Source organism: Hemitrygon akajei, chromosome 15 (assembly GCF_048418815.1).
Source record: "Hemitrygon akajei chromosome 15, sHemAka1.3, whole genome shotgun sequence".
In the NCBI taxonomy this organism is placed as follows: domain Eukaryota; kingdom Metazoa; phylum Chordata; class Chondrichthyes; order Myliobatiformes; family Dasyatidae; genus Hemitrygon; species Hemitrygon akajei.
Window position 1 is genome coordinate 3596963 of NC_133138.1, and position 15022 is coordinate 3611984.

Genomic DNA, 15022 nt, shown 5'->3' on the forward strand with positions numbered 1-15022 from the left:
TCTCATATTCTTTCTTCCTGATGCTCCTGACATTCGGGATTGCCACATCTTTTCCTATTGCTTTCTTCTGTTCCTTGTCCAGTATTACTGTGTCTGGGTGGTTGGCCAGTACCTGCTTATCAGTCTGTATTGGGAAGTCCCACAGGATCTCAGCTCTGTTATTCTCCACTACCTTCTCGGGTGTTTCCCATTTGGACTTGGGAGTGTAAGATCCACACTCAGCACAGATGTTCCTGTACACAATTCCTGCAACTTCAGTGTATGCCGTTCAGTGCATGCTGTCCCTGCCTGCATCTCACACCCTGTTACTACGTGCTGGATGGTTTCAGTGGATTCCCTGTACAGCCTGCATCGTGGGTCTTGTCTGGTGTGATAGACCCCTGCTTCTATTGTCCTTGTGCTCAGCACCTGTTCTTCTGCAGCCAGGAGCATCACCTCTGTGCTGTCCCACCGCCCTGCCATTTCCAGCCATTGGTAGGAATTTCCTATGACAGCCATCTCTGATGTCTAGCAATGGTACATCTCATGCAGTGGCTTGTCCTGCCATGGCCTCTGGTCCTCTGACTCTGTTTCACCCACTTCTCCTGCCTGCTGTCTGAGGTATTCTCCTAGCAGGCTGTCCTTAGGGGCCATCTTCCTGATATACTCATGGATATTTCATATTTCTTCCAGGATTGAGTCCTTGACACTTCCAAGTTCCTGTCCTTCTCTATTCCGACATATGTACAGTTGCCCAACGTTGGACTTTGGATGGAATCCTCCATGTATTGTTGGTAGTTTCCGACTCTTGATGTCAGTGGCTACCAGTTCATTCCTTGGCCGGCACACTATTGCGACTGGGTATCTGATGACTGGTAGGGTGAATGTGTTGATGGCTCTGATCTGGTTCTTCCCATTCAGCTGTTTTTTTTGCAAGTTGTCTCACTCTTTGGAGGTACTTGGATGTTACAGCCTCCTTGTGTCCTCATCATGGCTTCCATGTCCCTGAGGATCCCTACTATTTGTAGCTTCCTGTACAGGTGGTATGAGGCTTTCAGGTACCTCGACTCCATCAGCCTTTATGGGTTTGTCTCTTTTCACTACCATCTGGCTGCACTTTTCCAGTGCAAATGACACCCCGATGTCTCTGTTATACACCATTGTCAGGTGGATCAGTGAGTCATTGTCTCTTCTGTTTCTGGCATACAGCTTAATATCATCCATGTACAGGACGTGGCTGATGATCGCACCACTCTTGTACCTGTACCCATATCCGCTCTGTACCTGTACCCATATCCGCTCTGTACCTGTACCCATATCCGCTCTGTACCCATACCCATATCCACTCTGTACCCATACCCATATCCACTCTGTACCCATATCCACTCTACCTCTACCCATATCCATTCTGTACCCATATCCACTCTGTACCTGTACCCATATCCACTCTACCTCTACTCATATCCACTCTGTATCTCTACCCATATCCATATCTGGCTGAGGGGCTTAAAGCCTATGCAGAACAGCAATGGGGATTGTGCAACACCCTGGTATATTCCACATCTAATGGTCACTTGTGCTATCGGCTTTAAGTTAACTTCTAGCAGTGTCCTCCAACGGCTCATTGAATTCTCGATGAAGATCCTTAGTGTCTTATTGACCCTTACAGAGATGGGTATTCCAGGATCCATGTGTGGGGCATTGAGTGGTGTGCTTTCTGTCGTCGATCCAGGCTGTGCTTAGGTTGGTTTGCCTGGTCTCGGAGTCTCGCGTGACTGTTTTGTCTACCGGTAGTTGGTGCTTGTAATCTGTGGTTCCATTACCAGTTCCTCTCTGAGTGGACTCAGGGATTTACAGACATGTTCCTTCAGCTTGGTGGCTATGATGCCTGATAGGAGCTTCCACGATATGACAGGCAGGTTATAGGCTGGTAGTTTGATGGTGTTGCTCCTTTGTGAGAATCTTTCATTATGAGGACTGTCCTTCCTTGAGCTAGCCAGTCACTCTGTGAGCCTGCTTCAAGTAGCTGCCAGCTGTGGATGTAATACCATTAGTTTTTCCAGCCAGTGGGTGTGGATCGTGTCTGACCCTGGTCCTGACGAAGGGTCTTGGCCCGAAACGTCGACTGTACTTCTCCCTATAGATGCTGCCTGGCCTGCTGCGTTCCACCAGCATTTTGTATGTGTTGCTTGACCCTGGTGATGTCCAGTTCTTCATACTTGCTGCCTGTTGCTGGACATTTCCTGCTGTGATGGTGTCTGGCTCTTCCTCAGAGATCCCAGAGGCTTGCTTGTAGGTCTTTCAGCCATTGGGCACTGGTGTTTTGTGATGCTTCTCTCTCCCAAATACTCTTCCCGTACTCCTCAGTTGCTGTTTTGGTTGGTTCAGGTACTGGCGTGTTGTGGTTTTGGAATTGTGTGAATGCTTTTCCTGGTTCTTTGGAGAAGAGTGCATTTATCTGCTTGACCTCTGTGTCCTTAGTGTACCTCTGTAGGCTGGTAGCCAGAGCTGTTCACTGTCGTTTGGCAGTTTTCAGGGCTTCGGCTATGCACATACCTCTGTACTTCCTTAGCAGCCAATATGAATCTTCGGTCTTCCCACTCTTCTGCAGCTCAGTTAGTCTGCTGACCGATGTCCTTGTGGTTTTCATCTTGGCTTCCAGTCATTGTCTCCAGTGGGGGTTATAACAGTACTCTCCACTGTAGTCCTGACGAAGGGTCTCGGCCCGAAACGTCGACAGTGCTTCTCCCTATAGATGCTGCCTGGCCTGCTGTGTTCCACCAGCATTTTGTGTGTGTTGTTGTTTCAATTTCCAGCATCTCCAGATTTCCTCGTGTTTGCTCTCCACTGTAGCTCATTTTGTAGCCCTGCATTTCTAGGACTGCTGCTGCCAATGCATGTATCAGGTTGTCGGTCACAGTTATGTTGGAGGTTGCAATTGTGAGTTGTGCTTCATTGGCTGCTTCAAATAAGCTGTCTGTTGGAATTTATCACTTTCTGGGGAGCTCAGTTCATTGACTGGCAGTCGCCAGTTTAGCTGTGACTCTCTGTCTGATTGCAGCAGCCAGCGTTGATGTGCCCCGAGGTGAGGATCGGACTTGCGTTTCCCGTGTACAAGGTGATACTATTACCTTTGCACCATCGATGAGTTGTGGAGGTGGGGTTTGAACTTGTATTTCCCAATCAGTTTGGTTCTGCAATGATTTGCTGTGGTGCGTCGTGATTGTATATCTTCCAATGCAAGATGTGATAGCAATCCTCTGTTGACAATGTTTTATTGCTGGGTCACCAGTTGTTTCTCTGTGAACGTGGACGATGGTCTTCATTGTTGCCGGAGTCCTCAAATGTGCCTGACGTATCCTCTTCCATGTGGGTTGTTGTTAAAGTAGACTGCTGGGCGCCAGGCGTTGTTGCCAAGGCCTCCCAACCAGTCACAGAGATATTGCGTGCCTTCGAGGATGCATTCACACAGTGGGGGCTCCCTGCTTTCTGGTGCCATGTGCCAGCTCGGAAAAGAATAATATCTTTGGAAGATGGTTGCCTTCCATCCAGACCGCATGTCCAACCCATGGAAGTTGAGCCTTCATGATCAGTGTCTCTATTCCAGAGCTTCGGGCCTTCGTAACACTTCTGTGGTGGGGACTCTGTCTTGCCACGAGATGCCCATAATCTTGCGAAGGCATCGCAGGTGGAACTGATCAAGCATCTTGATGTGCCTGCAGTATGGGGTCCATGTTTCACAGCCATATAGCGGAGAAGTCAGGACGACTGTTCTGTACTCTGTCATCTTGGTCTTCAGCCGATGCTACATTATCCCTACACATGTGTCCATAGCCTGACAAAGGATGGCCCAGATTTTGCAAGTCAGTTTGAGACCTCTTGATCTAGACTGCAGGAAGAGGTGAGGCAGCTTCCCAGGTAGGTGAAGGCATCAACATTGTTAAGCTGTGTGCCTTCAATCTCAATTCGTTGTTCTGTAGGGTTGGTATAGGGTGTGGGCTGAAGTAGAACTTCTGTCCCTTTCACTGGGCGCTGCAAGAGCACAGTCATCTGCAAAGAGGAAGTCTTGTATTATTGCTTCCAGTACTTTGGTCTTGGCCTTGAGGCATCGCAGATCAAAGAGGCACCCATTAGACATGTAGCGAATTGTTATTCCTGCATCGGTCTGTGAGAGAGTAGAGAACAGCATCTTGGCAAGTAGCAAGCTGAATAAAGTCGGTGTGAGGACACAACCCTGCTTGACACCGTTAGTTACAAGGAAGGGGTCAGAGATGCAGCCGTTTTCAATTACCCTGGCCATCTTGCCGTTGTGGAATGACTTGACTTTGCTGACCAGCCTAACTTGGTAAGGATGCATCCAAAGGCCTCTGTGACTGACGGTATCAGATGCCTTCGTCAGGTCCACAAAGAGTATGTAGAGATTCTGGTTCTGTTCCTGGCACCTCTCCTGGATTTGTCTGATAGCAAAGATTGTGTCCATGGTCCCTCTGTTAGATCTGAAACCACACTGGCTCTCTGAGACAATGTCATCAGGGAAGTGAGAGGTAATCCTGTTCAGTATGATATGAGCCATGATCTTCCCGGCTATGCTCAGGAGAGATTTGCCTCTGTGGTTGTCACAGGATGCCCTCTCCCCCTTGTTCTTATACAGGTGGATAATGTTTGCATCCCTGAAGTCCTGTGATACACAGGCTTTCTACCATGGAGAGGCAGTACAGAAGGAAAAACAATAATGGAATGCAGAGCAAAGTTTTGCAGTTACAGGGACAGTGCAGTTGTGGTAAACTATGTATACCTGTCTGGACATGCCCCTCTGCTGACTGCTCCTGTGGCTCCTCCAACAGACCCCTCTATAAAGGCGGTTGGGGCACTGCTTCTCCCTCAGTCTCCGAGATGTCGTGCTCCCTTTTTGCTGCTAATAGAAGCCTATCGTTCACTTCCAGTCTCCGAGAGTTATTGATGGTGCATCAGCAGTACAGGTAGATAATATAGTACAAGGGACCTACTTGATGAGGTATATTGATAGATCAAGAGTCCATCTCCATCGTAACACGAGATATTATAATTAGAGATAGAGATACAGCATAGTAGCATGTCCTTCTGGCCCAATAAGCTCATGGCGCCCATTACATACATGTGACCAATCCATGCATCTTTGGGATGCAGGAAGAAACCGGAGCAGCTGGAGAAAATCCATGTGGTCACCGAGAACATACAAACTCCTTACAGACTGTGGCGAGAAGTGAACCCGGGTCACCAGTTACGCTAACTGCTACTCAACCGTGCCGCCCAGGTTCTGTTGAAGAGTCTGATAACAGCAGGATAGAAGGTCTCCTTCTACAGAGTTATAGAACACTACAGCACAGAAACAGCCCTTCGGCCCAGCTAGTCTGTACTGGATTGTGCTTCTACCAAGTCCTATTGACCCGGAGCTGGACCATAGCCTCCCATGCCCCTTCCATGTAAGTGCAAACAATAAGATGTACTTATCCAAGATTCTCTTAAATGTTGCAGTCAAATCCACATTCACCACTTCCGCTGGCGGTTTGTTCCACACTCTCACCAGCCTCTGAGTGAAGAAGTTCCCCCTCAGGCTCTCCTTAAATATTTCACCTTTCACCTTTAACCCATGACCTCTAGTTGTAGTCTCACCCAGTCTCAGTGGAAAATATTGCTTGCATTTACCCTATCTATACCCCTCTTAATTGTGTCTACCTCCATCAACTCTTTATCATTCTCCTATGCTTCGGGGAGAAAAGTCCTAACCTATTCAGTCTTTCCTTTATAACTCAGGTCCTCCAGTCCTGGCAACATGCTTGTAAATTTTCTCTGTACTCTTTCAATCTTATTTACAACTTTCTTGCAGGTAGGTGATCAAAACTGCACACCATACTCCAAATTAAGCCTCACCAACGTCTTATACAACTTCAACATAACATCCCAACTCCTGTACTCAGTACTTTGATTTATGAAGGCCAATGTGCCAAAAACTCTCTTTATGACCCTCCCTACCTGTAGCATCACTTCCAATGAATTATGGATCTGTATTCCCAAATCCGTCTGTTCTACCGCACTCCTCAGTGCCCTACCACTCACCATGCAAGTCCTACCCTGGTTGGTCCTCCCAAAGTGCAACACCTTGCACTTGCCTGCATTATTTTTCATCTGCCATTTTTCAGCCCATTTTTACTGCTGGTCCAGATCCTGCTGCAAGTTTTGATAGTCTTCCTCGCTGTTCACTGCATCCCCAATCTTGATGTCATCTGAAAACTTGTTGATCCAATTTACCATATTATAACCATATTATTGATGGAGATCACAAGCAACAATAGACCCAGCACTGTGGCCTATTCACCTTTTTGCTATGACGGGCTCCGTGAGCCCAGTGGTGTCATTGTTTACAGCTGCCATCATCCTCCCAGGACTGACAATGCCTTTCCCTACCTGTGTTGCCTGGATGCTGATAGCACCTGCTGCTCTCTCTGTTTCAGAGGCCAGATGCCCCTGAGCTGGAATTGGCCAGGAAAGGTCGCAACCACAGAAGAGACGAAGTCACCGTCCCAGTGGCTGGAGGAACCTGGAGGACGGACAGTCAGTATTGTGGAGTGTGAAGGAGTAGCCACACATCAGTACTGCAAGACGTTGACATTAACAAGAGCCCGAGCTAATGACACAGGGTATTACCGCTGCTACTATCACTTTGAGCCCATCGTTGACAAGGTTTCAGCTGCCAGCATATATGTCTTCGTGAAAGGTAACGTGCTCTCAGTCCTTGCTAGGGGAGGGGGATGGTCAGTTGTCTCTGCAAGGTGATGAACATTTATTCAAGTGTAATATTCAGTAATTATTATTTAATCTTCATAAGTGCAAAGTAACACAGTTTAGGGGACTAATAAAAGGCTCTCACTATGAAATGGAGGGCTCTAGAGAGAACTGAAGAACTGACAGACTTGGTGTAGAAGTTCAAAATCTCTTGTCCTTCCACAGCTATGACCCGTGACTCAGTACCCAGTGGTGTTCTGCAGGGATCTGTTCTGGGACCCTTGTTCATTCTGATTTGTATGTACGTGGAAGTGGTAGGGTAGGTTAGTAAGTTTGAAGGTTGGTGGAGTTGTGGATATTGTAGAAGGTTGTTGTAGGTTGCAACAGGACATTGACAGGATACAGAGCTGGGCAGAATAAGATGCAGATGAAGTTCAACCCAAGAAATGTGAAGTGATTCAGTTCAGAGGCCAAATTTGAAGACAGAATACATGGTTAATGATTCTTTGCAGTGTGGAGGAACAGGGATCTTAGCATCCACATCCATAGATTGCTCAAAGTTGCCGTTGTTAAGGAGGTGTATGTAGTATTAGCTTTTATTATTTGGGAGATTGAACTCAAGAGCTGTGAGGTAATGTTGCAGCTTTATAAAACTCTGGTTATGCCACACTTGGAGTACTGTGTTCAGTTCTGGTTGCTTCATTATAGGAAGGAAAGAGCATGCGATGAGGATAGGTTCAGCAAACTGGGGCTTTTCACTGTGATGTAAAGGAGGATGAGAGGGGACTTGATAGAGGCATAGATCAAATGGATAGCCAGAGACTTTTTACCAGAGCGGAAATAATTGATCCAAAGGGCATAATTTGAAGGTGATTAAAGGAAAGTATAGGGGGATGTCAGAGGCAAGTTTCTTTTACACAGAGAGTGGTGGGTGCGTGGAATGCCCTGCCCCGAGTGGTGGGAGAGACAAATATATTAGGGACATTTAAGAGACTCTTATATGGGCACATGGATGATAGAAAATGGAAGGCTACTTGGGAGGGAAGGGTTAGATTGATTTTCGAGTGGGTTAAGAGGTTGGCACAACATCGTGGGCCAAAGGGCCGGTTCCGTGTGGTAGTGTTCTATGTCCTATGTATGAGTGAACTTGATTCCATGCCTTGTTGCCCAGATCTGTGAATGATTCCCACTGAGATTACTGAACGGAGGAGTAACTGCATGAGAAATACTTGGATTTTTTACTGGATAACTGGATATTGAAGTGGTGGGATTTGGGAATTCTAACACAGCTGAGGGCAGGCGTGTGGAGGTAGAATTTTGTCCAGGATCACTCGTTGGATTTTAGCCCAGACAATATCCTGTTGTTGTTCTGTGGCAGGGATTATCATTCCCCATTCCTGGGCCTGTGATATTTACTGGTGAGATCTAATGGTTTAAAGGGATAAACACAGGGCATTCTGTAGATGCTGGAAATCTTGAGTAATACATACAAAATGCTGGAGGAACACTGCAGAAGGGAGTTTAAAAGGTGCTATGTTCCATCCTGGACACCAGATCCCACCTTCAACTGAAATCTAAGAAGTAAATAAATCCACAGACCCTGGAATCTGAAACGAAAGCAGAGATTCTGGCTGACCTCAGCTAGTCAGGCAATAGAGTGAAACAGCACAAGTTCAAGTCTAATTGTCATCCAACCATCCATTCCCTTGAATACTGCCAAGTGAAACAGCATCACTTCAGGGCCAAGATGCAAAACACAGTAGCAACAGTCATACTCAGCTTAATGCACATATGCGATAATAGTAAACATGCAGTTACGCAAAAATATAATATAGCCCAAGTCCCTGAGAGTCAAGTCCTGAAGTTTGATGGTGCATGAATGTTGTCGGCAAGAACGAGCCTGCAGCAGTCTGCTGATGAACGCAGTCCAGCTTGTCATTCCTGAGTGAGAACTGGAGGACAGCACCAATGGGAATGGCCAGCTCCCAAACCAGCAAGGGTGCTGTGCCTTACTGCCTCTGGCACCTCTTCTCTTAGATGGCTGCAGTAACTGACACCACGGTGTGAGGCCTAGTCCTTGCCCCGACCGAAGCCACACAGCTCCCCCACTGTTGGTCTCATCACAGAACCAGTGAACCAGACATGCAATATTCTACATTACCAATGTTCAACGGGGTCTTGTGATCATAATAAACACATCCAACATAATCACTGGCTGTTACTGCACACCACCTTAAACCCACCATGTCTGTGCCTATCTATATCAGCCCCACTTGCCTGCATTAATACCAGATCCCTCCACCTATCTAGATGCCTTTTAAAAGTTGTTACTGTTCCTGCTACCACCACCTGCTCTGGCAGCTCAATCCAGAAACCAACAGCTCTTCAGATTTCAGCAATTATTTTGTAACGGTGTAGACCCCACCACAGGCAAATGTTAAGCAGGCTCTAGATGAACTGAGTAATGTGATCAGGAGGCATGAAACAGCACATTCTGATGGCTTCCCCATCATTTTGGGGGATTTCAACCAGGCCAGCTTGAAAAACTCTTGAAATAATTATTACCAGCAAATCACATAGGAACCAACACACAGGACTACTGTTACACTACCATCAGGAGAGCTTACCGTGCCATCCCAGCTCCACACTTTGGGAAGTCTGATCACCTAGCTGTGCTTCTTCTCCCTGAGTCTCAGCAGAGACTGAAGACTGCAGTACCAGTTGTGAGGACCCACAGGTTATAGACAAGGGAAGCGCAGGAGCACTTACAGATCTGGTTTGGGTTGGTGGTCTAGATTGTATTCAGGGATTCATCTTCGAGTCTGAATGAGTAAGCTGTAGCTGTCACTGACTTCATTAAAATCTGTGTGGATGAGGTTGCTGTACATACCCAAATCAAAAATCGTGGATGAGCCAGAAAGTTTGTAGTCAGCTGAGGGCTAGAGCTGTGGCATTCAAGTCTAGTGACCTGTACAAGAAAACCAGGTATGACATGCGGAGGTTGGAGGCGACATCGGGGGCACATCAACTCTGGCAGGGTTTGCAGGCCATCATTTCCTACAAAGCAAAACCCAACATCATGAATGGTAGCGATGCTTCACTCCCAGACAAGCTCAATGCCTTTTATGCTCACTTTGAAAGGGAGAATAAAACCACACCTATGAGGATCCTTGCAGCACCCGGTGACTCTGTGATCTCTGTCTTGGAGGCCGATGTCAGGCTGTCTTTTTAGAGAGTGAAACCTCATAAGGCAACAGGCCCCAATGGGGTACCTAGTAAGGCTCTTAAAACTTGTGCAAAACAACTGGCAGGGCTGTTCAAAAACATTTTCAATCTCCCATTGCTACAGTAGGAAGTTCCCATTTGCTTCAAAAGGGCACCAATTATACCAGTTCCCAAGAAGAGTAGGGTAAGCTATTTTAACAACTATTGATTAGCAGCACTCACCTCTGCAGTGATGAAATGCTTTGAGAGGTTGGTTATGGCTAGAATCAGCTTGTGCCTCAGCAAGGATCTGGACTCACTGCAATTTGCCTATCGCCACAATAGATCCAAGGCAGACATGATCTCACTGGCTCTCCATGTGGCCTTGGATCACCTGGACAATACAAATACCCATGTCAGAATGCTGTTTATTGACTACAGCTCAATATTTAGCACTATAATTCCTGCAGTTCTGATTGGAAAAGCTCCAGAATTTGTGCCTCTGTACCTCCCTCTGCAACTTCCCAACACTGGCAATCAATAAGACAGTCAACACAGGCACACCTCAGGGAGGTGTGCTTAGCCTGCTGTTGTAATCTCTCTACACCCACGACTGTGTGGCTAGGTGCAGTTCAAATGCCATCTATAAATTTACTGGCGATTGCTGGCAAAATCTCAGACGGTGACAAGAGCGAGATATTCCAACTAGTGGAGTGGTGTCGCAGCAACAACCTTGCACTCAAAGTCAGTAAGACGATTGAACTGATTGTGGACTTCAGGAAGGGTAAGATGAGAGAACACACATCAGTCCTCATAGAGGGATCAGAAGTGAAGAGAGTGAACAATTTCAAGTCCCTGGGTATAAATATCTCTGAGGACCAAACCTGGACCCAGCATAACAATACAGCTACAAAGGAGGCACAACAGTGGCAGTATTTCATCAGGAGCCCGAGGAGATTTGGTATGTTAACTAAAACACTCACAAATTTCTACAGATGTATCGTGGAGAGCATTCTGACTGGTTACATCATAGTCTGGTATGGGGAAGGCTACTGCGCAGGACCAAAATAAGCTGCAGGGAGTTGTAAAATTAGTCAGCTCCATCATGGGTACAAGCCTCCATAGTATCCGGGATACCTTCAAGGAGCGGTGCCTCAAAAAAGGCGGTGTCCATCATTAAGGACCTCCATCACCCACGACATGCTCTCGTTACGACTATCAGGAAAGAGATACAGAAGCCTGAAGACACATATTCAATGACTCAGCAATAGCTTCTTCCCTTCTGCCTTCCAATTTCAGAATAGACATTGAACCCATGAACACTATCTCACTACTTTTTATTTCCTGTTTTCTTTACAATACTTATTTAATTTTACTTATATATATATATATATATATGTTGCCTGGATTGGGGAGCATGTCTTATGGGAATAGGTTAAGTGAACTCGGCCTTTTCTCCTTGGAGCAAAGGAGGATGAGAGGTGTTGATAGAGGTGTATAAGATGACGACAGGCATTGATCGTGTGGATAGTCAGAGGCTTTTTCCCAGGGCTGAAATGGTTGCCACAAGAGGACACAGGTTTAAGGTGCTGGGGAGTAGGTACAGAGGAGATGTCAGGGGTAAGTTTTTTACTCAGAGAGTGGTGAGTGCATGGGCTGCCGGCAACGGTGGTGGAGGTGGATACAATAGAGTCTTTTAAGAGACTTTTGGATTGGTACATAGAGCTTAGAAAAATAGAGGGCTATGAGTAAGCCTAGTAATTTCTAAGGTAGGGGCATGTTCGGCACAATTTTGTGGGCTGAAGGGCCTGTATTGTGCTGTAGTTTTTCTGTGTTTACTATAATTCCGTTTTGTCCTCTATTGTGTATTGCATTGTTTTGCTATCACAAAGTTAATAAATTTTGCGTCATATGCTGGTGATATTAAATCTGATTCTGATTCTCTTTGTGTGAAGAATTTCAAAGTTCAAAAAAGTTCTGAGTTCACAGTAAGTATGTTACCAAAGTATGTATATATTGCCATATACTACACTGATGCATTTTCTTGCAGGCAATTACAGGAAAACAAAGAAAGACAACAGTAGTGCAATCACTTGAGTGGTTCTTCTGAGGGGTTGTCTATTGGTGGGTCTCCTGGTAGCTATAGAGGCCGAACTGGGATCCATTTATTCTAGTGCAGTGTGTGCAAGAGTAAGAGCTGGCTGTGGTTAGTGGTTGGGTCTTTTGGTTGTTCAGTCTCCTTTCACAGCTGACACTTGTTTTCATGTAGCACAGCTCTTTCTTGAACAGATTTCCTCCAGCTGCATCTATAGACCTGAGTTATAAGGAAAGATTGAATAGGTTAGGACTTTATTCCTTAGATCATAGAAGATTGAGAGGAGATTTGATAGAGGTATGCAAAATTATGAGGGATATAGATATGGTAAACGCAGGCAGGCTTTTTCCATTGGGGTTGCATGGCATTATAACCAGAGGTTATGGGTTAAGGGTGAAGGATGAAAAGTTTAAGAGGAACCTGAAGGGAGACTTCTTCACTCAGAGGGTCATAGGACTATGGAATGAGCTGCCAGCGCAAGTGTTGCATGCACACTCAAATTCAATGTTTAAGAGAAGTTTGGAGAGGTACGTGGATGGTAGGGTATGGGTGGCTATGCCCCAGTGTAGGTCGATTGAAGAAGGCAGTTTAAATGGATCGACATGACTTAGATAGGCTGAAAGGCCTGTTTCTGTGCTGTACTTTTCTATGACTCTAACATTAAATTCATCCTGAAGAAATCAACATTACATTTTAAAACTGGGAAGAAATTGCGCTCAATAAAGTCATAGAGAAGTACAGCTCAGAAACAAGCCCTTTGGTTCATCTAACCTGTACCGAACCATTTAAATAGCCTGCTCCTATCGACCTACATCCGGACCATAGATCTCCATACTCCTACCATCCACGTACCTATCCCAACTTCTCTTAAACGTAAAAGTTGAGCTTGCATGGACCACTTGTGCTGAAAGCTTACTCCACACTCTCGTGACCCTTTGAGTGAAGAGGCTTCCACTCATGTGCCCCTTAAACTTTTCTCCTTTTACCCTTAACCCACCCATCTGGTTGTAGTCCCACCCAACCTCAATGGAAAAAGCTTGTTTTCATTTACCATATCTATATCCCTCATAATTTTGTATGCCTCTATCAAATCTCCTCTCAATGTTATATATTCCAAGGAATAAAGTCCTAACCTATTCAGTCTTTCCTTGTTACTCAGGTCCTCCAGACATGGCAACATTGTTGTAAATTTTCTCTGTACTCTTTCAACCTTATTTACATCTTTCCTGTAGGTGGTGACCAAAACTGCACACAGTACTCCAAATTAGGCCTAACCAATGTCTTATACAACTCCTGGACTCAATACTTTAATTTATGAAGGCCAATGTGCCCACAGCTTTCTTTATGATCCTGTCTACCTGTGATGCCACTTTCAATGAATTAGTGACCTGTACTATCAGATCCCTCTGTTCTACCACACTCCTCAGTGCCCGGCTGTTCACTATGTAAGAGCTACCTGGTTAGTCCTATGGAAATGCAACACTTCACACTTGTCTGCATTAAATCCCATCTGCTGTTTCTCAGTCCATTTTTTCCAGCTGATGCAGATCTCTTTGCAAGTCACGATGGCCTTCCTCACTGTCCACTACACACCCAATCTTGGTGTCATCCGCAAATTTGCTGATGCAGTTAACCATTTTATCATACGGATCGTTGATATAGATGACAAAGAACAACTGACCCAGCACTGTTCCCTCTGGCACTCTACTAGTCACAGCCCTACAGTCAGAGAGGCAACCATCTACTTCCACTCTCTGACTTCTCCCACAAAGCCAAAGTCTAATCCAATATACTACCTTATCTTCAATGTCAAGCGACTGTACCTTCCTGACCATCCTCCCATGCGGGACCTTGTCAAATGCCTTGCTAAAATCCAAGCAGACAGCATCCACTGCCTCATCTTCATCTACATTCCTGATAACTTCCTTGAAAAACTCTACAAGATTGGTTAGACACAACCTACCATGCACAAAGCCATGCTGACTATCCTTAATCAGTCCATTTCTATTCAAATATTCAAAAACCTGTTCCATTAGGATACCTTCCAATAACTTTCCCGCTATTGATTTCATACTCACCAGCCTATAATTTCATGGTTTATATTTAGAGCCTTTCTTAAATAGCGGAACAAAATTAGCAATCCTCCAATCCTCTGCTACCTCCGTTGTCACTAAGGTTGATTTAAATATTTCTGCTGGGGTCCCAGCAATTTCTGCACAGACCTCCCATGAGGTCTGAGGGAACACCTTGTCAGGCCCTGGCGATTTATCCACTTTGGTTTGCCTTAGGACAGCTAACACCATCTCCTTTTCTTATCTGTAGGGTTCATGAAGTTGATGCTGTTTAGCCTCACTTCTATAGATTCTGTGTCTGTCTTCTGAGTAAATACAGATGCAAAAAAATTATTTAAGACCTTCCCTCATCTGTTTTGGCTCCACACATGGATTACCATTCTGGTCTACCAGAGGACCAATTTTGTCCCTTGCACCTCCTTTGCTTTTAAAATATGTGTAGAATTCCTTAGGATTCTCCTTCAGCTTCTCTGCTAGGGCAACTGGATGCCTTTTAGCCCTCCTGAATTCTTTCTGCATTGTTCTCTTGCATTTCTGATACTCCAAAGCACCTCTTTGGTTCCTGTGTGCCTAATCCTGCTATGCACCTCCTTTTTTTCTATACCAAGCCCTAAACATTTTTTGATAACCAAGGTTCCCTACACTTGTTTTCTTTACCTTTTATTCTGACAGGGACATCCAAGCTTTGTACTCTCAGAGTTTCACTTTTGAAAGCCTCCCATTTACCAAGTACACCTTTGCCCGAAAACAGCCTGTGCCAATCCACACTTGCCACATCCTTTCTGATACCATCAAAATTGGCCTTTCTCCAATTTAGAATTTCAACCGAGGTCCAGACTTATATTTTTGCAGACTTTCTTTGAAACTAATGGCATTGTGATCACTGAATGCAAAGTGTTCCCCTGCACAA

At 45.5% G+C, this 15022-nt stretch overlaps 1 protein-coding gene across 1 annotated transcript in view; it reads left to right on the forward strand.

The window, feature by feature from the left end:
- The window catches only part of flt4 (fms related receptor tyrosine kinase 4), a 281525-nt gene that overhangs the window by 130141 nt on the left and 136362 nt on the right, over positions 1 to 15022 (forward strand). The window contains exon 3 of the mRNA XM_073067065.1: positions 6471 to 6733. Coding sequence (XP_072923166.1) covers positions 6471 to 6733 — 263 coding nt within the window. The remainder of the gene's footprint in view (positions 1 to 6470; positions 6734 to 15022) is intronic.